The following is a 24575-nucleotide window of genomic DNA, read 5'->3' as shown; positions in this document are numbered from 1 at the left end:
ATTTGGAAAAAAAAATGCTATGCATTGCAGGCTAAGGGGCAAGCCAAATCCTAATTATTCATGCTCTTAAATGAGCATTAGGCCTCAGACACCCCTGCAGACCTTTGCTGTTTTCTGACGTAATACAGAAAAGTCAGAAGCTGCTGTCACTGCTCTGGTCTGCAGAGGTTTTAGTTATACTTGAAGGTTATGGAAAAAAATTGAATTGCTTATGCATTGAAATTCAATTTTAAACTAGTCATTAAAAAAAAAACCTAGTTTCACTTGATTATTTTTTTTGTATGGTTTGAAGTGACCTAAAGACTCAATTTCCCTCAAGTATATAGATGGCAGGTGTAGCTACAGAGAAACCTGTTTCATCTTTGTCCTTAGAGGGGTGTGTTCTTTGCCACAGTCTTATTGGCTAGGAATTAAACCTCAACACTATTTATTTGTTCTCTGAAACTCGGCGTGGATACAGAGAAGCCGAAATTTCAGAAGGCAGCTTTAAACAAACTTGGGTATTAGGTCTTGACTTTCTTGTGACGTGGTCATTTTGGTGTTTGGCTTGAGGCTCCAGAGTGTTGTACAGAAAAGCTTTGGACTGCCTCGGCAAGAAAGTGTCACTGGCTAATTGTAAATGACTATTTTACAACCGTTTTTTATTTTTGGACTGCAGAACTTATTTTTTTAGGCAGGTTAGTTATCAAAAATCCCATTTTTAAAATATCTGGTGCAATTATTTTAATTTTTTTGGCTCAAGCCTATCCCCGTTACTGTGATGGCAACATTTGGTTGGTGTAGTACAGAGAAACCAGCCTTGTTTACATGTCCATCTCACGTGTGGGATAGTTTTGGTTTTGGTCCCCTTTTTTTTTTTTTTTTTTTTTTTTAAAACTACTCGGAGGTCATCCCGTTGGCTATAGTAAGTGTAAGAGTGCCTTTTCTATTTCCTCTGCTCCCCATTTGCTTTTCTCCCCACCACCAACATGCATTCAACTTCCAAAGGAACACATAGCTCATTCTGTATTAAACTTCATGTCTGGACTGGGTAGTTTCCTTCTCTGTAATAAACAACTACACCTCTCAAATGTCTTTGTGCTTTCTCTCTTTTTTTTTTTTTTTTTTTTTTTTAAGTTGGGGCTGTAAAACAACTCAACTGTGACATTTTAAGAATTGTGATGCAGGTTGGTTCAGGCTCGGGGTCCAAAGGTGGTGCTGGAGTCTTGAAAATTCAGATTGCAGTACAATGTGGTTGTGGGTTGGGAGAAACCCTCCAAGAGAAATGTTGATCATTAACATTGGCTTGTAAATCTACAACATTAGACTGGGTTTATAAATAAACTGCAACCCAAATGGATACATGTAGGTCTCCAGTACACATTACCTCTTAGTCACTTTGTTTAACTGTTTGGCATTCATCATCAGGGTCACTGGTAAGGCTAGCATCACTTAACTGGGGGATGTAAGGAGTTTCCGGGCCACTGGACCAATTTCAGCCCTGAGCAATGTTCGCTGCGGTCTTTTGATTTGTTACTAGCAGCTGTCAGAACAAAATAAGAGTCAGTAGGTCATTTTCATGTGACTTGGAGCACAACCAACACCCTGGCTGAGGTTTTGAAGCTCAAATTGTAGCTGATAATTTGGTTATATGGTAGGTAGTGGGAATGGAGGTTGCTCCAAAGAATAATTTGACCTGTGTGCCCTCCCACCCATCACACACTCATGCTACCAAGCAACAATGTGATACCAGTTGTGGCAGGGCAGATAATACTGGGCACACCCAAAATAGTTTGAGGGGAAAAATACAAACATTTAAAGATGGTTTTAACTGTCAGGGCTGCACTCTGTGTACCAAGCAAAACTGACCTCATGTACATTCATCACGTTATGCCAAAAGCTCCTTAAATTCTACATGTTTCTGAGAGAAAATCGAAGACTTTATACACACTGAGTCACATAAAAGCAAACCCACAAACTTTGGCTATGCATACCTGTATAATAATGAAGATGGACAATAATGCATCATGATCTTGTTACGGCAATAAAGATAAAGGAGGTTAAATAGCTGAGGTCAACCATCCAAAGCAATAAACACTGAAGAAGATGGTGCAGGCAGGGTCCGCGGTAATGTGTGACTGAAAGATGGCAGTGAAGGTTTACAAGATGGCTGGGAAATCTGTGTGGACACGATTGGAAATAAATACACCAGATGGACAGCTCAGGTTGAGTGGTTTGGTGACAAAGAGAGGAAATGCAAATGTGGCCAGAAGAGGAAAAAAAACTGCATAGCTCCCGCTGCCTTAGCCTTTAACAAAGAAAATCGAGTAAGATAATTTGTGGTGCAAGTCTTCGGTTAAGTTCAGCTCATGTTCGGCAGTTACATAAGACACATGTAATGTATTCTAACCTGCCAGCCAGGTGTATGCAACACCTGTATGGCAAAAAGGAAGGAGCTGTCTCCACTTGTTTGTGTAACAAGTTCCAAAACTAACTGATTACAAAACCATGTTTTGGTTTCATTGCTTGGTGCTGGACTATTCATTCCAGCATGTTATTTAATGTAAGTGATCCTGTACACATAAAGAAATAACTCTTAAGTTAATAAAAGAGGTTTGCAATGTTGCGCTTTTTTGGTTTTCATATCGCTTCCTCTTCCAAATGGAAAGTTTAATACCTAAACTGTACACGCTGAAAAAAATGAACGTGTAATGTAATTGACCTCTTACCTACTGAGTCAACATCCAAGAAGATCAGGAGATCCCACAGTTAAAGGTTGGGTTTATTGACGAGTAGTCAGTGATTGTGAAATCTGCGACACAGCTAGTTGGGTTTGTGTAGTGATTATACTTTTAAAATCTTTATTCATTTACTTTTCTGCTCTTTCAAAATGCCTGTTCAGTTAATGATTTAACTAGGGAAATTCTAACATTGAGACCATTTTTGCTTTTTTAAAAACAGGGTATCAGGTCATAACTACATTCTTCAGCACACTTTATTTAGGTTAAGAGTGATGTTCACATGTCACAGTGAACCTTGAATTGATAGCAGAACAGCTTGCTCTGTGACACGTCAACCATTTCCCTGCCCTTCAGTCAGTATATTTAGTACTCTGACACGTAATCACTGTAACTCAAGCCTAAACTTGGGAAACTATTGTAAATCAACACTCAAATAGTATAAAGGTAGCTGTAAGTGTAGGAAACACACAAGGTGAAGATTAGTAGGGAAAGACCTGCAGATATAGGAACTAAGAATTTAAGATTGAAAGCATTTACAGAACCATCGACATTCTGTGTCTATACAAAGGCGATATTATCAGGAGCATAGCAATATTGTTAAATATCTAACCAGCCAGAAGCTTTTATATATAGGCATATTAACTCATGAAGTTAAGTTATTAAGTTATGTTGGTTGTTGTGTTTTATGAGCTGCAGCTTTTTCACACAGACAACTTGTTTTGCCCATCTTCACCACTTAAGATTAGTGGTGAACTGTAAAATCCATTCATGAAATACAGTACAGTAAAAAAAATGTCATTAAGCACTCAACTCAACAAATTTGTAACATCTAAATACATTATACATAATAATAATATTACACTTATACTTCCTCATCCTGGAAACATGATTAAACCTTGCAATTCGTATTTTTTAATTATCAAAGTCCCCAAAACAAAGCATATCTCTCCAGAGCTAGGACCTACCCTACGACCTACCAGCCGATGATTTCTGCAAATGCACATAATCTGCTAAAGAATTGCTTGAAGAGCATTAGAAAGGACCAAAGGCACTGATGGAGCCTCCAAACCTCCATATTCTGTTTTTGAGGATCTGCAGGATCAACACAAGATCCATAGAGACCAACAAACCAGCACCACACACCACAGGATACCTCAGATGGTCCCATGTCCATGCTGTTTTGGAGGCAAAAAGCTGAGTTTATAAATAAACATCTGTTTATGAAGTTTAGGGTGCTTATATAGAGACTGTAAAGAGTACAGATTAAACAGATAATCAGTATTAACATTAATAGATAATTAGTACTAACGCGTCCATACAAAAGGCTTCTTTAAAAAGGCTAAAAAATGCTGCCACCATTTTTTAAAACATGAGTCTTTAAGTAAATAAGTATATCAAAGGGAATATACAGTGTAAACCTTTGAGAAATCTGTAATCAGTAAAAGAGAATGACATGTTGAAGTACAGCTTGTCTTTGCTCGTCGAAAGTATAGTTTGGAATCAACTGTTTGACACTGTCATTTGCCTAATTTGTGTCCAGTTGTACACCATGTATAAGTCTGAGCACAGCTCATACCTGTGTTTGGCACTGAATGTTCTAAATAATCCACCTTACACTATAACGTGCCATTCAGACAAAATGCAAGTTGATTGTAGCATGCATTTACCCGATTGTGTGATTTTTATTTATTATTTATTTTTTCACCGTTTCTTTGCATATGCTTTGGGTGAATTTGTTTGAACTTCAAAACTGTTAAAACATTGCGGTGTCTTAATGGACTGACTAATGGTTTGCTCGATACCTTCCAAATAAGTGATCGTAATGTGTCTGAAATCCAATGGTTGCACAATTTCAGTCCATGGTTGCGTAAGTAATGAGCAATGACCCTGAAGCGATTTTTCAAAACACTGCAATTTGAGCTTCAAAGGGGAACATGTCCCACCCTTTCTTAACCGAAGATAATATTTCCAGTTACATCTCAAAACTCATCAGTCACTTTGAAAAGGTTGAGCACCCGTTTCAGCTACATTTGAAGTTGTTAACCAGAGCAAAGCTTACAACAAATTGATGAGATCATAGTAATGATTAAGAAATCAATAAAATGACATAAGACCCTAATTTAGCAGTTTGAAAGGTTTGCACAGATATTTATTTTATTATCAAATACCCTTGAAACTTTATGATGTGATATTTTAGTCATTTGTACTGTTGGCATTCTGTTGTGAAACGTCATTGTTAGCATGCAACACAAAGTAATATGTTAATTACAGTTTTATAATGAAAGCAATAAAAAGGCCAAATTTGGTCTGAGAAGATTCTGTTGTCATTCCTAATCACACCAGAATGTCGGACAAGTTCGGACAGTTGACACAGCTCGCTGCCAAAAGGAAATGGCAAACAACTGTTAAGAAAAATATTTGCCTCTGGGAGACGGGTGTATGCAAAGAATTTAGACTGAGCCGCTTAAAATGTTTAAAGTTTAAAGTGAGAAAGGGTAAATGCAATCAAATAAACAATAAGGGCCTGATATCCACTTATGAGGACATTATACTGCCTCTGTTTTATCAAAATTTAAAACAAATGTCCTCATATGTGGTTCTCATTTTTCTTAGAAACAAAAATCAGGTTAAAAAAAATCTGCTGATTCTTTGTTTTTACATACATTGGGTCTCAATATGCCCAAATATAAAAAAATAAATAAAAATGCATGCCATGGAAGAGTTCGGGTCTTAGGAGGTTAAAGGTTAAGTTTCATTTTTATTTTGAAAACTTAACATAAAAAATCACCTGCAGTTTAACCTGTCGGTGACCTGCTGAGGGAACGTCACATTGAATGGAATATTATGCTGAGAACAGTTTTTCCTGTACTGAAGGCTTCACTCCAAATCATGTAGATGTTTTATTGGCATAAAAGTCTGTGCAGGCCCTTTAGCAGCGTGCGAGCTGTTTGACCATTCTGTAGTCTGCACATTTGGTTTGTATGCTGCGGATTTTTAAACGTGCATATGCATACTTTTGCCAATAACGAGGAGAGCAAATATTTGAAAGAGTTAGATGTAGCATCTATGGGTATGTTTCTGTTAACGATTTAAAAAAAGGACACATTTCTACTAAAATATAGCATACAGCACTAAATTTTTCACTCACATTACTTAGCATCACATAGTTGCTGCAGATTTGTCAGCTGCACATCTTTAACTACATCACATCACAAAGGCACTCTGTTGGACTGAGATCTGGTGAGTGTGATGCCATTTCAGTATAGGGAAGTGTCGTGTTACAAAAAAACAAAAAACAAAAAACCAGTTTAAGATGATAAGGGTTTAATGGACTGGTTCTTGTATGGAACTTTTCTACTCTACTACGCACTATATACTACGACATCCCTCATTCAAACAATCAGTTTTTATTTGCTTTCTAGTTCATTCACACACATTCACACTCCCATGATGAACCGCAACTTGGAGTTGAGCATCTTTTTCAAGGATACTTTGGCATGACTGTCAGCCAGGGATTGAAGCACCAACTTTTTGGTTAGTAGATGACCTGCTTAATCTCCTGAGATGATCTGAGTTTTGTGAGATGGCACGTTATCCTGGTGAAAGCAGCGATCAGAAGATGGGGACACTATGGTCATAAAAGAATAGATATGGTCAGCAACAATACTCAGGTAGGCCTCAGCTGGTACTAAGGAAATACGCCCACACCATTACACCACCACCACCAGCAGCCTGAACCACTTATACAGGCAGGATGGATCCATGCTGTCACGTTGTTACATTGAATTCTGACCATGCCTTTTGAATGTTGCAGCAGAAATCGAGACTCATCGAGCTCATATCTTGGTCAACATTTTCCTGATCTCCTATTGTCCAGTTTTGGTAAGTGTGTGTAATTTATAGCCTAATTTTCCTGTTCGTAATAGAAGTAGCACCCAGTGCGGTCTTCTGCTTCTGTTGCCCATGTGCTTAAAGAGATGCTCTTCTGCATACCTTTGTTGTAAATAGTGGTTATTTGATTTATTGTTGCCTTCCTATCAACTTGAAGCAGTCTTCCCACTCTCCCCTGACCTCTGGTATCAACAAGGAATTTGCTGCTCACTGGATATTTTTCCTTTTACAGATCAGTCTCTGTAAACTCTAGACATGGTTGCATGGGAAAATAAGTATTTTTAGTTAATGAGGAGTTGAACAGGTATACCTAATGAAGTTGGGTGTGAGCGTATTAATTTTTCCTACTGCAAAGGTCAAACTTTAACTGATAATTACTATATGCTGAGCAAGAGAAGCCTTACTGGAAATAACTTCTAGGAACCTCTCCCTTTCCCTTTTACGGAGGACTGGATGTAGTTCTTGACTCTGAAATTTAGCCTTGCACATACAGTTACAGTCAAGTTCTGCTACTCGAGTAACATCACTAGACTTCTTGGACCCAAATTGTGGTTACTGGTCGTACTGCAGCAGCTGTGCATTTCCACTACTGCGCTCGACAGCCAAGCATCTATATTTAACCGAATGTTAGTAGAGGGGAGCTCATACTTGCACAGCCTTGAATGGGCAAGAAGACTCACCACGGTAACAGTACCATGGTACCAACAGAGGCTGTTGCAACTGAAAAGCACTGAGAACTAATTAAAGGAAAAAGGCTTGGAAGCTTGTTTTTCAAGAACAATGCACCACACACACACACACACACTAAGCAGATTTTTTTTCTTATGTAGCAACGTGCTGATAAAGCTTTAGCCTTCTATTGGTGGTCAACTTAAGCATGCTGCAAGGGAATACAGTCATAGTGAGAAGGTCAGAGGCAGGTCAGCTGTTTAGTTGAGGTCACTGGCATTCACTGTCAGGATTAGATAGCAGCTGATACAATATCTGTATGTGTTTGCTGTTGCTCTACTGTACTTTTGCAGAAAACTGGACTTCCTCCTCCAACTTTTCTGCACAAGATGTTCGACTTAATTTAGCTTTTCTGTTAACAAAGGGCGAAATAAAATGTGAACTTGCAAACCACAAGGGAACTCAAGAGTGCTTTGTTTTTCAGTTACACATTTAAAGATGAGGCTTTTGTAACACATTTGTTTTTAAAATGAAAATGCATCGTCAGCTAGCAGTTAGTTTTTTTTGTCACAGTATGTATTACACGATTTGGCTGTTTAGAAAGACAGGTTATCTTCACAGTATCTTATACCGACAAAGTGCAGTTACAAAGGTACAGTAGATAACAAGGTAACTGTGAATCAAACGGAGTCATTGTCGGTTCCAAAGTTGTGCAATTGTGTTTTTTGGGGGTGGTTGGAAGTTCTTTCAAAGTGTTATGACGGTGAGATTAAGTAACCCAGCCTCAATTCTCTGATCTGTTATGTAACATTCGTCTCCGAGACTGCTCCATTTGGTTGAGAAAAGTTCCCAAGCCAAATGCTAAACCTCAAATGCTGATTTCATTACAAATTTCAAGATGCGTTTTATTATAGTATACGATGGTATAAAGTTGGATTTCTATTTAGTTACAAGAACATCAAAAGCAAGAAAAAAAGAAGAGAAATTCAGATGCATGGTCAGGTGATGTGGCTCGAGGGTCTCGCTGTAATGATTTAGCCGGCAAAGTAAACAGAACTCTAAACTCCCCAGACATTGAGGGGTCAGATATTGGATGCTAGGTTTGACAATAGTGCTCTTGTTGACAGTATTTCAGTTCAAGTGTTTAGTACTTCAGTAAATAAATCAAGACAAACAATGTGATGTAGGCCCTGATAGGAGAGGAGCTGAATGGCTGGCTGATTTTGACATTGGGTCAGTATGTTTGTTAGTGGAGTGTATGAACATCTACTGTATGTAAAAAATAAAGACAATACAAACTTGCACATTCTTGCAAATAGAAACTGTATGTTTATGGTTTCTGGATTTTTCTTGATTTGTCTTTTTTTTTTTTTTTTTTTTTAAATAATACAGCAGTAGATGGGAAAAGAGTCTAACCAGTACTGTTTACCACAATGGCTAACCAATTGGTGCTTTGCTAAACTGCATAATTTCACCCCTTAAAAGCTTTTCACAGAATTAACGTATGGAAGAAAAGGTTATGAGTTACATAATTTTTAATGATAAGCTACACTAAGGGTTGGGTATTGAATTGTGAGCTGTGATTGGGCCATTTCAGCCAACTGGAAATCTGTGTAACTTTAGATAATCTGCTGAGCAGCAGAGTAGCTACCCTGGGAATGTCTCCCCCTCCTTCAGTCACATGCTGCTTAAGAAATGAAAGCAAGCTGGAGGAGGGCGTTGACGGCCTGAGGGGGAGTGTTTCGGTTCAGCCAATCAATTTGCAGAGCCCACTCCTCCTTGACAAGGCTTTGTGTAATATTTGGCCTGCCCTGTGATCAGAGGATGAAGTTTGCATATCTTCATACGTCAATAAAAACAATGTATTAATCTCCCACCATGGCGTGGCTCAACAGTTTATCTGTCTAAATGTCAAGGCAGTTTTGTATTTTTCCATAGCCAGGGAAGTGGAGCTTCCCATTTTCATTTTCGAGTTTGATAGGAGACAGACATTTTAACATGTGCATGCTATCGGCCTTTTAGGGGGACGGACCTTTTTTTCCTCGTTTTTTCTTGAATAACTGATAGACATCCGTTTTAAAAGGAATCCTGTCGTAGCTGTCAGGTTGGGTTTTACGAATCATAGGAATTTGACTTGAGGCATTTTCACAATACATCACTAGCGAGTTCCAGCTTGCTTGGTTAAGTCAAAGTAGAAAAACAAATCATAAACTACTGCTCCAGGTAAAAAAGGTGGGGAAAGAAATAACATAACAGTGGAAAAAAAGTTATACAAAAATCACAATTGCTTAAATAATATGAGAACAGGTACAACTTCACACAAACTAATCACTCCTTTTGGTCACAAGATGAACATCTGCTTTGTCACAGAAAACTCACGTTCATATTTTAGAGCTCTGCATAGCAAAATATAAAACTGCCACTTGAAATCTGAACTCTACAAATTAAGAGTTTTTTCTGTGTATAGGAGGCTATATATTGTTGGACAAGCAGCCCCAATGAGATGAGATTTCTGACAAAGCAGAGGACAGAAGCTCTGACTGAAGTGCACAAAGATCCTGAAATGGGTATAAACCTAAGGTGCTACTCCATGTACAGCAACTTGCCACCTAATTCTTCATAGCCCCTCATTTCTTCAAAGTATTTTAGTCAAAAAGTCAAAAGAGGGGAAATATTAGAACAATTCAAAGTGCCCTTTTTATGGAAACTAAACTGTTTAGTAGGTCTCTGTAGAAAAATGCATTCTTTATACAGAAGTACAGAGTAAAACCTGATTTAAACAGAAGGAAAACTTCAGCAGAGGTCTGTGTGGTTGTATGACTGATGCTGCCACCTGCTGAAAATGTGATGTGAAACATCTGTCAAATCAAACTGATGCCGTATTTTTCTATGTTCCAGTATTATATTCATGTTTAAAATCAGAATCTCTGTCATATAAGATGATAAGAAAAAAAAAGTGGTGCTCAGCACCATAAAACTGGACAGCAATGCATGGCTTTTATACATTTTATATGTAAAGTGTCATCCTCAAAAAGATATAACAGTATCAAAAATAAGCCTCTCAACAATCCAAAATAAATCAGAGCACTGAAACCTACAGAACAGTTACCAACCCAACATCTACTAAACTCGGACTTCAAAACTAATTTCCCTCATTTCTTAAACACAGGATTGCTGACAGACCGATGATCAGCTTAAAACACTTCGCACAAAGAGTTCAAATCTTAATTTAACAAAACAGAATCTTTGTAAACACAAGAATCACAGGACATGGAGGACAACGCTTTTAGGACTCTATGCTGAAGAGTACCTGCTCTTTCTAAATGTAACTATTAAAAAAAAGTAACAATTTTAAAAATGTCCAGTCAACTTAAATGTGTCCTCAATATGTGAATCAGAGAATAACACAACTGTCCAAGGTCAAGAATTGCAATTAAACCTGAAAACAACTCCCAGCCATAAACTGTGCTCTTCCTTCTTGCAAAAAAAAAAAAAGGCCTGAATACAAGTCACCATGTTAGATCTCTGCTGACAGTCACTCTCCTTCTTATACCCTTAATGCACAAGAGTGCTCTGGAGGAGTGCAGAACTGCAAACGAAGCATTACTCCTCTTTGTGTGGAGTTCCTTTATGGTCGTAATCTGTTGATTGCTCAGCGTTTGTCTCGCCTTTTATCAATTTCCTTTCGAATTCGAACCTTCAGAGCTGCCCTCATGGCTGCATCCAGGATGTTCTTCTCTGCAACACGTTCTACCACCTTCTCAGGCTTGTCTTCCTTCAGAAACAGAAGGCATTTAAAGGAATCACACACAGGAAATGACCAAAGAGCTGAAAACACCATAAAAAGAAATCGGCATTAACCTTGTGCACAAGGATGGATGTAATGGTACCAGAATCTGCTTCATATTCAAGCCAAAAGAGTTCAGTCCCACTGGCGTCAGTCTCTGTGCTTGATCCACTCTCGTTTTCTTCAGCATCAGCACCGGCCCCTGGCTCTGAACCATCTGAACAATGAGCGCACACACACACACACACATTATCTTCCCGCTAATGGGTGCACAATCAGCACAAAAGTCAAGAGAAAGCACATCAGTCTTACGTCTTCTTCGAGGATGGTACACTTGCATGTCAGGTCGACGGGGTCTTCGAGGGGTTGTGGTGTGTCTCCGCCGCTGAAGCTCTTTGGCTTGCTTCACTTCTTTATCATAGTCATCTCTGGAGAAAGGAAATCAAAATTTTGTTAATGCAGAAAATGTGACAACTTGGTTGTTCCATGGCATATGAATAAATAAATAATAAAAATAAAATAAAACCTAAATCAAGAACATGTAATAAACAATTTGTTCATTCAAAAAGAAAGAAAAGAAAAGATTAAGCCTCAGAAATATCTGAAGAAATATTTTTAACTCTTCCCTCTGATGCTCTCATTTTCATCCTACTGTTAATTTTACCTGGCTTTTTTTTTTTAATTACATGAAATTAATGCTAAAACAGCAGAATGAAACAAACGCATTTAATAATAACCTGTCATGTGGACTACTATCAAAGTCACAGATTGCAGAATTCTCCATTTATTCAAACCCAAGTATTAACGGAGTAACACTGTTTCTTTAATTGTGATTTTTGACTTGACTAACCACTGTATACAGAGGTCACCATTTTAAATAAAATTGAAAGACACTGACAGCAAATGCCCCTTTTTACCAGTCAGCCAGTCTTCAGCCAGTATTGAGAAGTTTAAATACAGGCTTGCAATGTAATTTGGGGATTTTTTTTGAACTGTTTTTTGTGTGTGAAATGATTCATGGACATGATATCCATGCCTACATATGCATGTATGTAAATTTCTAACAGTTTGTTGTATAGTTCAGAAAATGCATTATGAAAGTAGGTCGTTCCTATGTAAATTTGGCACAAAAAGTAAGGTCCATTATTTCTTTCTTGTAACAATACACCTTGCGAATAAATCTCATACTGTTGGAAGCCTTTTTCTTTGCCCTTCAGTAGTCCCACATTTCTAATATATGCATTGAATGATCAGCAGAGGTGAGTATGGGGGTTGTGCCATAAAAAACCTGCTAAATCTTCTCTGCCAATACCAAACAGCCTATTCTGCTATTGACTCTTGTTCGGTGTTGCCTACTGAACTAGATGATTTAGGTCTTAAAATATTTTTAGCAATTTTTTAATCCAAGAAATATGGGGCTATGCATGCAGCAGTAACCATACGCAGCCTCAACAGCTTGGCATCTTCTACACTGGTCACCGGCTTGGTCCAAATCCAAGCTGATCACATAACTGTTCAACAGGGTCAGGACTTCAGGTAGGACATTCCATCCTCTTCACTCCCAAAGACCGGAGCTGAGGTGGTCCGCTCTGTTGTGGTGAGCGTTGTCATCTTTGAGGATGGAGTTCCCTCCTAGACTGGAGTTATGGCATTGCCACCATTTGCAGAATCTCATCTCAATATCTCTTGCCTTGAGATTGGCTCAAATTTTGGCAAGCCTCGTTTTTCCACCGAAGGAGATGCTGCCCCACGTTATAACACTGCCTCCACCAAAAGCTGCTACCCTATCAGTGCAGCAATCAGCACAGTGTCCCAGTGCACATGTTGCCAACAGCAGCGCAAATTTGCCTGATGGTGAACAGCAGTCATGGCAAGCCTCCTGGCAGCCCTATGACACCGGAGATTGGCTTTGGGAGTCTATTCTGGATTTTCTGGGTAGAGCGCAGTCAGTCATACTGTTCTGCAAACCTTGAGTGAAAATCTACAGAAGACTGAATTCTGTTCCAAAGTGCTGACAGGGTGAAGAAACAGTCTTCTTATTGTGTCGTCTTCTTGGGATGCCCATTTGTGGCCTGTCTGACATCCCGCGTCAAATAGAACTTGGCCTTTAATTTGGATAAGGTACTTGAAGTTGCCCTATTGGCACGTACCCTGTAAGGTCCACAATAACAGGTGGTGCTAATCTGGCAACAATCAGACACCTGACTGTCTGTATCGAGATACCAGAATCTCAAAACAAGAGTCAGTAGCAGAAAAAAAAACTGTTTAGGATTCACAGAGAAAATTTGCCAGGTTTTTTCATGGGCACACCCCACAAGTGGCACAATTTAAGAGGACATAAACAGACTTTACAGTGAAATATCACTTATTTTCAAAAGCCAAATACGGATTTTCCTTACCTTTTGTGCCAAGTTTACTTGCTATACTGAAATGCATTTCAAAGAAACCTACAAACAAAAACATTACAGAAGTGAAGTGATGTGTTTAATTGCTTTCCTAGTATTTTTGGGGTCTGTCGTGTTTTCTATCAAAAACAAGTTAAAAATGACCCCCCCTGTTAACAGATGCACGCACTGATTGAACTCAGTTTTTTCAGTATGCAGTTGTTTATCATTTTGCTTCTCAGCATCTTAAATCAAAGAGAACTGGTCACCAGGCCTCTGCGACCTCCCCATATATTTTAGCTCCGAATGTAAAAGCGTGTGTGTTAATAACAGGATAACATTCACTTAATCATAAAATTACTTTTCACTACTAATAACAACGATTATGTTTTTAGCTGAATGACCTATTGCACTAGCATACGCTAATAGCAGCTGAGGAACTCGCCTAGCAATCTGGTTCCTCCGGATATGGTGCAGGAAGCCGTGGCTCATATCCAAGCGGCCACCTGGTTTGTATTTCAGCTCGTGGACCCCCTCTTCTCTTAAAACATCCATTTCAGCAAACCGCTTCCAAACAAAGTCAGTATTTAAGCACTACTGATTGTAACAAGTCCCAATCAGAGCACTGTGAACGGCCAAAAAGCTATATAGCTACGGCTAACTAACGATAACATGTTGTCCAATTATAATGCTCCCTGAGTTAATAAAAATGTTATAACTAAATTGCACACCATAAACAAATACCCATACATGACAAACCTTTATATATATATATTATATATATATATATAAGACAAACAAAGGTCCAGTTAGAGTTTAGAAATTAGGCAAGTTATTATATTAGTTTTTGGTAAGTGATTAACAGTGTGTATAGCGTTAGTAGGTTTTTAAACTCCGGGTTAGGTTTTAGTTTGCTACTCCGCGGCTACAACGCACAATCGCCGCGAGTTTCGAGGCGCACCGTGTTTGACCCATTCATCACTCCCTCCAAATAACGAAAAGTTTTAGCTTCTCCATTGTTTTGACGACGTCTCTCTGCTGCTATGGTTTCTTTGAAGCGAGAAAGAGAGGTGGATTTAGATGATGATGACAATGAAGATGGAGGTAAGTATATTCCTCAAACGTATGCCCTGCGTTTGGTTAGCAGTTAGCGTTGTTGTTAGCCAGTGGTGTGTTCGTTTTTTTACTGGCCTGTCCAGTAACGCATAGACGGATCAATAAGTGTCTCCACTGTGTGCTAAAAACAACGATACCCCTCATCTTAAAGCACCCAGTGTCTGAAAACAAGCATACCTCACAACATTAAAGCTAAGCTAGTTAGCATGTTTAGCTCATTGCTTTGAACTGTTGATACATGGTTTAGCTTGACATTTGTTCTTCTTGGGCCACTTCACGTTGCAGTGGCAGCCAAAGTGGGACGAGGACATGCAGTAGAAGACCGAAGAAGCCGCCACTGTCCTTACCTTGACACCATAAACAGGTAGGCCGGAGAAGACTGTATTGCTATTAAAGCTGTATTCCACCTCCGCAAGTGAATTCACGTCTGTCAATCCTGCAGGAGTGTGCTGGACTTCGACTTTGAGAAACTCTGCTCCATCTCTCTCTCTCACATCAATGTCTACGCCTGCCTTATATGTGGGAAATACTTTCAAGGTAGGCAAATTGACATTTTAACTGGGGACCAGAGACCCTGTTGTACTTGTACTGATTTGTGTGGGTTTTGTTTTGTTTTTTGTAGGAAGAGGTCTGAAGTCTCACGCGTACACTCACAGCGTACAGTTTACCCATCATGTGTTCCTCAATCTGCATACACTCAAGTTTTACTGTCTGCCAGATAACTATGAGATCATCGATTCATCACTAGAAGATATCACAGTAAGTAAAGTAATGCTTTTCATACTAAAACTAAAATTCATGTAATCTCACTGGCCACTTTATGGGGTACACCTTATTACTACAGGTTTGGACCCCTTTTACCTTCAGAGCTTGCTTATTAATTCTTCATGGCAGAGATTCAACAAGGTGATTGAAAATTCCTCAGAGAAATTGGTCCATTTTGACACGATAGTGTCAGACAGTTGCTGCAGATTTGTCAGCTGCACATCCATGATGTGTGGCTCCTGTTTCATCACATCCCATTGCTTTAAAATCTGGTGACTGGAGGCAATTTGAGCATTTAAACTCACTGGACCTTATTCACTTATCTCTGTGACCAGGATAGACAGCATTAGCTACACCAGAGGGACAGCTCAGGTTGAGCAGTTTAGAGGCAAAGTTAGAGACAAGTCTGAGGGAGGTTTGGACATGTGCAGAGGAGGGATAAGGCATATACTGGGCTGTAATAAGAAGAGGTGAAATTGAGGCAGATGATCCGCTGTGATGCCACCTAATAGGAGCAGCCGAAAGAAGAAAAAGAATCTACAGTGTAAATGTATATCTATGCTAAAGGTTAAATTACATTCAAATTATTTTGACTTTAGTGACTTTTTTAAAGCTGAATTGAGTGAATAAATATCTTCCAGTCTGAATTGTGACTGGATTGACTGAAGAAGCACCGGTGTTTTCAGTCTGATATGATACTAACCATGTTCTGTTTGATTTTGTCATTATTTCTGAGCTCTGGCTTTGTAAGAGTTACCACAAACAGCTGATTTGCTTACATTTCTTCTCTCTACAGTACGTGCTGAAGCCAACTTTCACCAAGCAGCACATTGCGGGGCTGGACAAGCAGGGTAAACTGTACAGAGCCTATGACGGTACCACCTACTTACCGGGCATTGTAGGGCTCAACAACATCAAAGCCAATGACTATGCCAATGTGGTGTTACAGGTATGGATATCTACCACTCTAGATTTTATTAATTGTTGAATTGTTTGAATAATGTCCTCCCTTCTCATTTGTGACTCTCTTTTCAAGGCTTTTTCTAATGTTCCACCTTTGCGAAATTACTTCCTGGAGGAGGAAAACTACAGAGGAATCCGCAGGCCCCCGGGAGACATCATGTTTCTCTTGGTGCAGAGGTTTGGTGAGCTGATGCGCAAACTTTGGAATCCAAGAAACTTTAAGGCCCATGTGTCGCCCCACGAGATGTTGCAGGCTGTAGTGTTGTGCAGCAAGAAGAACTTCCAGATTACAAAGCAAGGTATTGCTTTACATTCACTAAGTTGTACTTTCTGGTCTTAGGTAGGCTTTTGGTGCTAATTGATTGTTTTCTGTTCTGCAGGTGATGCTGTGGACTTCATGACGTGGTTCTTAAATGCCCTGCATGGTGCTCTCGGAGGCACAAAGAAGAAACCATGTAAGTGGGGAAAAAAAGTGGATTTGACTCTTAAGTTGTTTGGTTCTAATGCAGTAGTGCATCTTTAGCCTTCTGTTGTGATATTAAAAGCATCTTAAGGACTTTAAAGGTTAATTAAATTTGTATTCTTTTTGATTCTCAAACCTTGGGTTTCATACAGAATCTGCAGTTTCTGCACAAAATTATATTGTGACTGTGCAGTGTGATGGACAAGCTCCGTGGACTATGACGTTTGCAGCTGACATTGTGATCTGGAAGAGATCACTTCGACGGTTCATCTCATTATGAGGCCACTAAACCTCCCATTTCTTTTCCTTCTCCCCTCATAGCAATCATTACAAAAGCATTTCAAGGCTGCATGCGGATCTTCTCCAAAAAACTCCCACACCCAGATTTGGTGAGTTTCTTGCTTGTGTTGTAAGATAATTATTTAACATATGGACCTGAATAAGTTTAGTAAAAGAAAAACTTGACTTTATTTGTTACTTATTCAAATTCTTTTTAAGTTCTGCACTCTTTAAGATTCAGTTCTTCTAAGAGTCCAATAACATTTTACTATGTATTCTGTGAAAATGTATAACTCATTTCCTGTGAATTGAGTTGTTTATGTTTTGATGACTTTGATTTTTAAAATCTTACAGCCGCCAGAGGAAAAAGAGGCTCTGCTTACAACAGATGAGTATCAGGAGCAGATGTCTGAGTCTTCCTTTCTGTTTCTGACCCTTGACCTCCCAACTGCTCCACTGTACAAGGATGAAAAAGAGCAGCTTATAATCCCTCAGGTCCCTCTCTTTAACATCCTGGCCAAGTTCAATGGCAGCACAGAGAAGGTACCGATTTATTTTAATCCTGCTGGCTTTGATAATCACTCTCACAAAGTAAAAGAGCTTGCAAATACTGCCATGTCAATATCGCAGTGGAGTGATCTGTACTACTGATGGCTGTGCAGTAATATAAAGTAGAAAGTGCAAAATTGAACTGAAGGTGTCAACACTAGGTGACAGTGTTTTACCAGAAACGGTTAATGTAGCTGACACAACTACAGCCTGTATCTTCCTCTCTCCTCCACTGTGCTTGCACAGATGTGGAGAACAGCTGCGCACCTCTTGAGTTTGTGCCACACACTTAGTGTCAGAATGAAGGAAGTGTGCTGCGTATATCAAGCGCAGCATTATGCCCTCTAACATCCATGACGTAGCCACTGGGTTTAACAACTTTTATTGCAGAAAACCTGCAGTGATACAAAAGTTTGCATTGAAACTTAGGTTTTTACAGTCTATAAGCATTATTAGCTTTTCCGTTAATATCCGCGAACTGTCGTGTGGTGCAAAGCTTAGACATGTTTGTCTTGTTTTGCTCCTGGTCATTATTGCTTTGGTTCTTTGCAACCAAGGTGATTTCTGTCTAGCATCGTGAGAAGTTTCACCTTTTAGGCTGTTCTCTAGAATCCCTTTCCTTCCACGTCTGCCTCTACATCGACATTTCTCCTCAGGGCAGTCCTCGATGCTACAGCTAATGGCCATTCAGTCATGTGGTACAAATTGGTGTTGCATAAAAATCCACCTAATTTGATTCAATACAATCTCTTCCTCCAAAAAAAAGAAAGAAAAATCTGTTGATAACATTAATTTTGAAAGGGTGTAATCTATTTTAATTGAAATTGGAGCATTTAAAGCTTAGTGTTACTTAGATGTGAGTTTGTTCTATTAATAATTGAACACTGAGAACAAATCTGTGTATTTTCCCTTAATTATAGGAATACAAAACCTACAAAGAGAATTTTCTCAAAAGGTTCCAGTTGACCAAACTGCCTCCGTACCTCATCTTTTGCATCAAAAGATTCACCAAGAACAACTTCTTTGTGGAAAAGAACCCCACAATTGTCAACTTCCCTATAACGTAAGTGCCATTCATGTATTCAAAATGTAGCCTTGATCAAAGACATTATACTTACTGCGTGTTGTATCTCTTGTGTCTTCGGTTTAAATGACGGTATGTCGTCCCTTTGTGTAATTCAACAGAAATGTAGACCTTCGTGAATACTTGACAGAAGAAGCTCAAGCCACCGAGAAGAACACGACGTATGACCTCATTGCAAATGTAGTGCATGATGGGAAACCCACTGAGGGAGCGTACAGAATACATGTTCTGCATCATGTAAGCATCTAGAACTTTTTGGTACTGCTGATAGAATTAACCGAGCACGTTAATGCTTTTAGCCAAATTGATTTTGTAAACTGTGGCTTGTCTTAAACGGCATCCGTTTGTCTTTGTGTTTAATCAGGGAACTGGAAAGTGGTATGAGATGCAGGACCTGCAGGTGACTGACATCCTCCCTCAGATGATCACACTTTCAGAGGCTTACATCCAGGCAAGTCGACCACTCAGTTTTATGTGCAACATCCACAGTATGAAGCAGACCATTGCATCTTCGGACTGTGATATTGACGACATGCGTTAATTGTTTAACAAGGAGTCCTTTTAGTTGACAGTGTGCTTTCCCCCCCTCTCAGATCTGGAAGAGGCAAGAAAGCAGTGATGGAAGAAACAACCACATGGGGATTTAAAGTATTCCTCAGTGTGTGAATGACCAGAGGCTTTGTGATTGTCCTGGACATGAACTGGTTATTTATGTGTTTTAAAACAACAGAATGTTGAATGAGAGTGGCAAGAGAGCATCAGGGCATCCTTTACAACCACATGAAGCAAATGTCTGCTTGTTTTTTTTTTCTTTTTTCCCCACAGTTTTATCTTTTTACTACTTGGAAGTTTCTAAATAAACCAGGTCCAGTACACATGTCTGTCTGCAGGTTACATTTTTTTACACCACACCTTTGATATAATTTAATACCACTTTTATTCATATGTGGTCATTTGCAACAGCAGTCAGGACAAGATCAAATAATGTTACAGAAGCAGCGGCTGTGTCGATCAGTCAGTAGTTTCCATTATATTCTTAGAGCTCAGCGTGTGGCTTGCAGATTTTCACATTGATAATAACAGCTATTGTAATACACAGAATAAGACTTCCTGTTCAGCCTTAAACTAATGTTTCAGAATGAACCCCAGCCTCAGTGGGACACTTCATGCAAACTGGAAACTTCATGTGTAACATTCATAAGGCTTATTGACTGGAATATGGAAAATTTACCCATAAAACAGCAACAATAACAAAAATGTAAAAAACAAACAATCAGTGCATCACAGGTAGAAAACATTTAACAGTTGATCAGTTTAATAAAAAGTAGGTCACTGTGTGCACAAGGCTGCGGTCAGTGGCAGGCTTCACTCATTCTTCTTCCACATGTATTTCTCACAGTAGGCTTGATTCTGCAGATTGAAAACACAAAGATTTGAAACAAACGTAGCGTCTCACAGAGTAGCAGTCTTCTCTGTGTATGTCAGAGGACAGGAGAAGACATAATTAAAAGACACATTCAATTAACTGGTGATTTTAACATGTAACCTGGGGTAGACCCCAACCTGACCAGTCTCAGTGGATGGAAATTGCTTGTATTCTGATCAGAGAGGACATTATGTTACGTGTTTGCCACAACTAAAACTCAGGGCAGACTGAGCTGTCTTTCCATACAGATCCTGATATGTATATAAGGAGTATTACTGATGCAATCAATAAACATAAAAAACTCATCAATAGGCTAAATTATTAGAAAAGAGAGATTGGAAGACTCTTTAACAGATAGCAAGGGTTTATCCAATACACAGAAGAGTAAGAGCTGGGTCCAGCTGGCGATCTGAAATGTTTTTCTTTAAGATGGGATCCATAACTTTAGGCAGCCAGTGGCAAAATCGATTTAATTGCTGTATATTTAGTTTTCACATGGATGTTCATGTCTTTTATCATTTCACACTACTAATAATAAAGAATTTCACATACACCACACTCCTGAGCAGTTTCAGCATCTTTGCACCAGTAGCTTGGTCCCCAGGTACAACGATTCTTTCCCAGTGGTTCCAGCTGCTTCGAGGCCACACACAGATCAGCTCTCTGCAGGACAGATGGAAAGAAACATCATGAGAACATGAACAACACCTAAAGAATGACAGCTGCTCATGAGTGGTGCCATCAAGTGGTTACTTGTGTGTCTGTGATTGATATTGCCCTGACTGGAATGATTCACATTGTAAATTTGCAGATCAGTGCACGTTTGTGAAGGTTTTAGTTGCTGAATTTCTGTGTCGCTGCAGGCCGTGGCAAAAATTTGAATTAGTGCTGATACAGGCTCTATGTTGCTATTCAGATGTAGACCCACTGACAATAACCTTTAGTTTATTCTTACTTCACATGCATGAGGATATCCCATCTGGTTTCCCAAGACCTTCTGCAGCTGTGAGCCGTAGATACTGGCGAAGGCTTCACACTGAAAAGAGAATCAACAGTATTATCGTGCTGTGACACTTTAAAGACTTGAGCGAAAGTCCAGACAAGAAGCTGAATGATTGCATAAAAAGGTCGGAGAAATTTACCAAAATGCTCACTGGCTTCAAGTGTTTTAAAGTTCCATATAATTTGTAAAGAGTGTTGTTCTAAGAGTACCACTGTTAGCTGAGAGTCAGACCTTAGGGATGGCGGTAGGGTGGATGTCACACACAGACTCCAGGAAAGCATAAGTTTGAGCTTCAGTGGCGTTGAGGCCCTGGTGTAGTCGGCTCAGCGCAGCCAGTATGCGGCATGACTCACAATCTGATGGGAGGAACACCTCTGGAGAATCAGAAACAGTAGAGCATTAATTAGGTGAATGAGGAAGTGAGCCAGGTCCAGTCTATACATCAATAACGACAAACCTGGAACCGGCTGCTCATTGAACAGACAGAGGTGCAGAAGACTGCATATTGTGTGAGGTGCAGCAGAAGACAAAAGGAATTCGACAATCTCGACGCCATATTTATTGATGAAATCATCACACTGGTCCTTATAGTGCTTGGGTATAAGATCACAGACCTCCCCCATGACCTTCTTTATAGCATCCTGCAGGGCAAGAAGGACAAGACAGGGTTTACACGATGTGATGGATGGAACGGTTCTTTAAATGAACCAAAGTAAAGAAAAGATGACCTCAGTCATATTTTTGGGCAGCAGACTCTCCAGCTTCTTGATGATAAACAAACACAGGGTGCAAACTGGGTTGAGCTCGGCCTGGAGAGAGAATTAACCGATAAGAGGCCCATTTCATAAAATGAGGTTTCACTTCACTTTTCAATTTATATTCGACTTCTGCTTTCTCATACTGACATCTGTCTTTGTTCCTGTGCCCAGTGCACGGCTGGATGTATCTGTGCCAGCTACAGGGTGGGAGAGTTTCTGCACTTTCTCTTTCTCGTGAGGAGCACAAAGTCCAAAAGCTGCACAAAGCTCTCCTGGTTTCTACAAAAAAGCAAAAGCAAAAAAACAAACAAACCCCAAAACACAATATATCAAATATTTTACATCAAGTAAAAGGACTCTCAGAAGGCTTCAGTGTTTACTGTCTTCTTTCATAAAAAGAAGCCTCACTTGAGGGTAAACTCACCACGTGATCAGGGGTTTGATGCAGGATTTTGGGCAGGTAAGTCTTCACCTGTAAATCACACTCTGACACCTGCTCTTCAGGGAGGCGGCGGCACAAAGCGTGCAAGCTTTCATATACGACTCCCTGCAAAAGCATAGAGAGAAATATTACAAGGGTGTGGCGGCCACTTTATTTAATAAGCATTTCTTCAAGCCCAGTTCGTGTCGCGAGTAAAACAGTGAAGTGAAAGTAAAGTGAAACCGTTCTTTACTTTGGTATCGCTGCTGGAAATCATGTTGGCCGACAGCTGGATGATCTGGCTGCATTCTGGACAGATATCCAACGTCTGCTGAAGCCACAGTGACAAAATTGCTCAGTTTTCGCACTTTCATGTTATGCAAACAGATACAGTTTTGTTTAGTTTTTCGAATACATGTGCTCTTTTCAGGGCTTACCAGAGATTTCTGCTTTATGAATGACAAAGGGTCAGTAATAAACCTGGAGTCTCCTTCAGTCAAAAGAGAAAAGAAACAGAAAACAAGACAGAAGATTGCAGGTAATGGCTTCAGTATCGGTTAGCATATAGTTACAACACTACAAGGGGGTTATACGTTTTCAATAAACAGCAACAACAGCCTGGTGTAAGTTTACATTATATATTGTATACAGTAGTGTATAACAGAATAATGAATAAATGTCGTCTGGTGGGGGGCGCAGTGATGCAGACATTAAAGTGATTGTGAGTAAACGTCCATCTTACCGGGCCACAGAGACACCGCGAGGATCACGAGAACAAATCCAGATGCAGACATGGTTTAAGCAGCAGAGGACAACACAGATCGGATGATTTTGACTATAAAAACATCGGTGCAGCTGTTTGGGTTGCAGCGGAAGTACAGATCGATCGTCTTTACCCTATCAGAACGTCATGCGCAATGCGCAGGCGCCTCAACTATTAAAGGCCATACGCTTCAAATTAAATCTCTAAACTTCCTTAGTTATCTATAGCAGTGATAAATACAGGCTAAGAGTGGATAAACGAACATTTTCCCAGCCTTGGAGGCGCATGTCTTTTAGGGGTGTCTGGTATAAAAACTTGACGCTCTTGACATAACATGAAAAGCAGAAGGGAATTGAGAGTCAAGGCTCCTTCGCCAAGAACGTGGCCACTTTTTGTAGTTTTATTTCAGGTTGTCTGGATCCTCCACTATAATTCACTCGCTTCTCCCTGTGCCCATGCGCCATGTCTCATCAGATTCAGTTAGTGTCATTGCGCCGACAAAAAACACCGATCACGTGCCTCTACCTTGGCTCATGAAGAAATCTAAAATGACCACCAGATGGCAGCAGAGCTGAGTAAATGTATCTGAGCTGAGACCGGAGGGCGACAGTGCACTTGAAGAACTTATTCAGTTATTCTGTTGACTAAATTATTGTAATAATCGTAATAATTACGATATGTCATAGACCCGAAAATAAAACACTGCCACAAGACGTAAGATTTAAGATTTATAAAAGCTTTATTTTTTATTTCACAACTATCGTTTTATTTAGTTTTAGGGATTTCAAGCAAAGGCTGAGGGGAGGCGACCTAGGACTACAAATCTGTCCACACCAATATACTACTACTACTACTAATAATAATAACTTTATTTATTAAGGCTTTATAAAGCGCTTTCAAACAAAGTGCTGAACGGTTATTGAAGATAAAAAAAAGATAAAAAAAATAAATACAAGCAATACAGAAAAAACAATACAATTTAAAAAATGATAACAATTTAAAAACTAATAGGCATAAAACTAACACACACACATATAAAATACACACCACACTTAAAAAGAGATCTATACAAAATAATTAGCCCCTTCTAGTTACCCTGCAAATAAGAGCAATTCCTTATCATAATTGTGAATTGTAAAACAGTCAATTAGTTGTTTGGTTCAGGACCTTTTTAGAAGTCTGCCCCTGCAATGCTGAACACACCAGTGTTTGCTTATTCACCCATTGTGTTTTCAGCAACTTTGCAATGAAGATGGAGCTCTTCATGATTGCAGGGTTCAAAATATAGTAAAGCATAACTACTCTACAGAGGGGCGTGCTTTATTTAAATTAGCTTTTGTTTTTCTAATATATATTTAGATTAATCTCTGTTTTGTCATATTTCTTTTGAATCAATATTCTGTTTTTGGTGGACCTTTAACTATAACCTGAAATAGAGTGGTGTGAAAAAGTTTTTGCCCTCTTCTTGATTTCCAATGTTTTGCATATTTCTCACACTTATATATTTCAGATAATCAAACAGACATTAATATTA

The 24575-nt window shown here is 39.3% G+C and overlaps 3 protein-coding genes across 4 annotated transcripts; 1 reads left to right on the top strand and 2 right to left on the bottom strand.

Annotated features, from left to right (window-relative positions):
- Positions 1-8153: 8153 nt before the first annotated feature.
- On the bottom strand, positions 8154-14117 carry c12h2orf68 (chromosome 12 C2orf68 homolog). Its single transcript, XM_006789674.2, has 4 exons — positions 13897-14117; positions 11380-11495; positions 11142-11284; positions 8154-11055 (listed from the first exon to the last, which is right to left on the bottom strand). The coding sequence occupies exons 1-4, from the start codon at positions 14004-14006 to the stop codon at positions 10933-10935; spliced, it is 492 nt and encodes a 163-aa protein (XP_006789737.1). The 5' UTR covers positions 14007-14117; the 3' UTR covers positions 8154-10932.
- Positions 14118-14363: 246 nt separating this feature from the next.
- usp39 (ubiquitin specific peptidase 39) lies at positions 14364-19565 on the top strand. The gene is made up of 13 exons (XM_006789673.3): positions 14364-14555; positions 14853-14931; positions 15010-15104; positions 15190-15326; positions 16129-16281; positions 16369-16594; positions 16676-16750; positions 17080-17147; positions 17392-17580; positions 18507-18649; positions 18772-18907; positions 19035-19121; positions 19264-19565. Exons 1-13 carry the CDS (start codon positions 14495-14497, stop codon positions 19315-19317), a joined length of 1503 nt encoding a protein of 500 aa, XP_006789736.1. The 5' UTR covers positions 14364-14494; the 3' UTR covers positions 19318-19565.
- Positions 19566-19583: 18 nt separating this feature from the next.
- On the bottom strand, positions 19584-23182 carry sftpbb (surfactant protein Bb). Of its 2 annotated transcripts, none has more exons than XM_006789671.2 (11): positions 23021-23182; positions 22716-22768; positions 22532-22609; positions 22282-22404; positions 22005-22136; positions 21828-21908; positions 21557-21740; positions 21331-21473; positions 21052-21132; positions 20649-20759; positions 19584-20080 (listed from the first exon to the last, which is right to left on the bottom strand). In XM_006789671.2, exons 1-11 carry the CDS (start codon positions 23070-23072, stop codon positions 20036-20038), a joined length of 1083 nt encoding a protein of 360 aa, XP_006789734.2. In that variant the 5' UTR covers positions 23073-23182; the 3' UTR covers positions 19584-20035. The 2 variants fall into 2 exon arrangements, with proteins under 2 accessions (XP_006789734.2, XP_006789735.2); XM_006789672.2 differs by having other exon boundaries at positions 22532-22606.
- Between the last annotated feature and the right edge of the window lie 1393 nt (positions 23183-24575).

The sequence above is a fragment of the Neolamprologus brichardi genome, chromosome 12, assembly GCF_056152115.1.
Source record: "Neolamprologus brichardi isolate AB-2024 chromosome 12, ASM5615211v1, whole genome shotgun sequence".
NCBI classification, from domain to species: Eukaryota; Metazoa; Chordata; class Actinopteri; order Cichliformes; family Cichlidae; genus Neolamprologus; species Neolamprologus brichardi.
This window is presented reverse-complemented; position numbering and strand designations above follow the sequence as displayed.

Bases quoted from the DNA above. Each gene is read 5' to 3' on its own strand.
- c12h2orf68 (XM_006789674.2), bottom strand. From the start codon at position 14,006: ATGGATGTTTTAAGAGAAGAGGGGGTCCACGAGCTGAAATACAAACCA. The intron at 11,496-13,896 runs GCGAGTTCCTCA...TCCTTTCTCCAG, and splicing joins CGGAGGAACCAGATTGCTAG to AGATGACTATGATAAAGAAG. The intron at 11,285-11,379 runs GTAAGACTGATG...CTCATTGTTCAG, and splicing joins GTACCATCCTCGAAGAAGAC to ATGGTTCAGAGCCAGGGGCC.
- usp39 (XM_006789673.3), top strand. From the start codon at position 14,495: ATGGTTTCTTTGAAGCGAGAAAGAGAGGTGGATTTAGATGATGATGAC. The intron at 17,148-17,391 runs GTGAGTTTCTTG...AAAATCTTACAG, and splicing joins AACTCCCACACCCAGATTTG to CCGCCAGAGGAAAAAGAGGC. The intron at 18,650-18,771 runs GTAAGTGCCATT...GTAATTCAACAG, and splicing joins ATTGTCAACTTCCCTATAAC to AAATGTAGACCTTCGTGAAT.
- sftpbb (XM_006789671.2), bottom strand. From the start codon at position 23,072: ATGTCTGCATCTGGATTTGTTCTCGTGATCCTCGCGGTGTCTCTGTGG. The intron at 21,909-22,004 runs GTCAGTATGAGA...TTCTCTCTCCAG, and splicing joins GCACAGGAACAAAGACAGAT to GCCGAGCTCAACCCAGTTTG. The intron at 21,133-21,330 runs GTCTGACTCTCA...TTCTCTTTTCAG, and splicing joins ACCCTACCGCCATCCCTAAG to TGTGAAGCCTTCGCCAGTAT.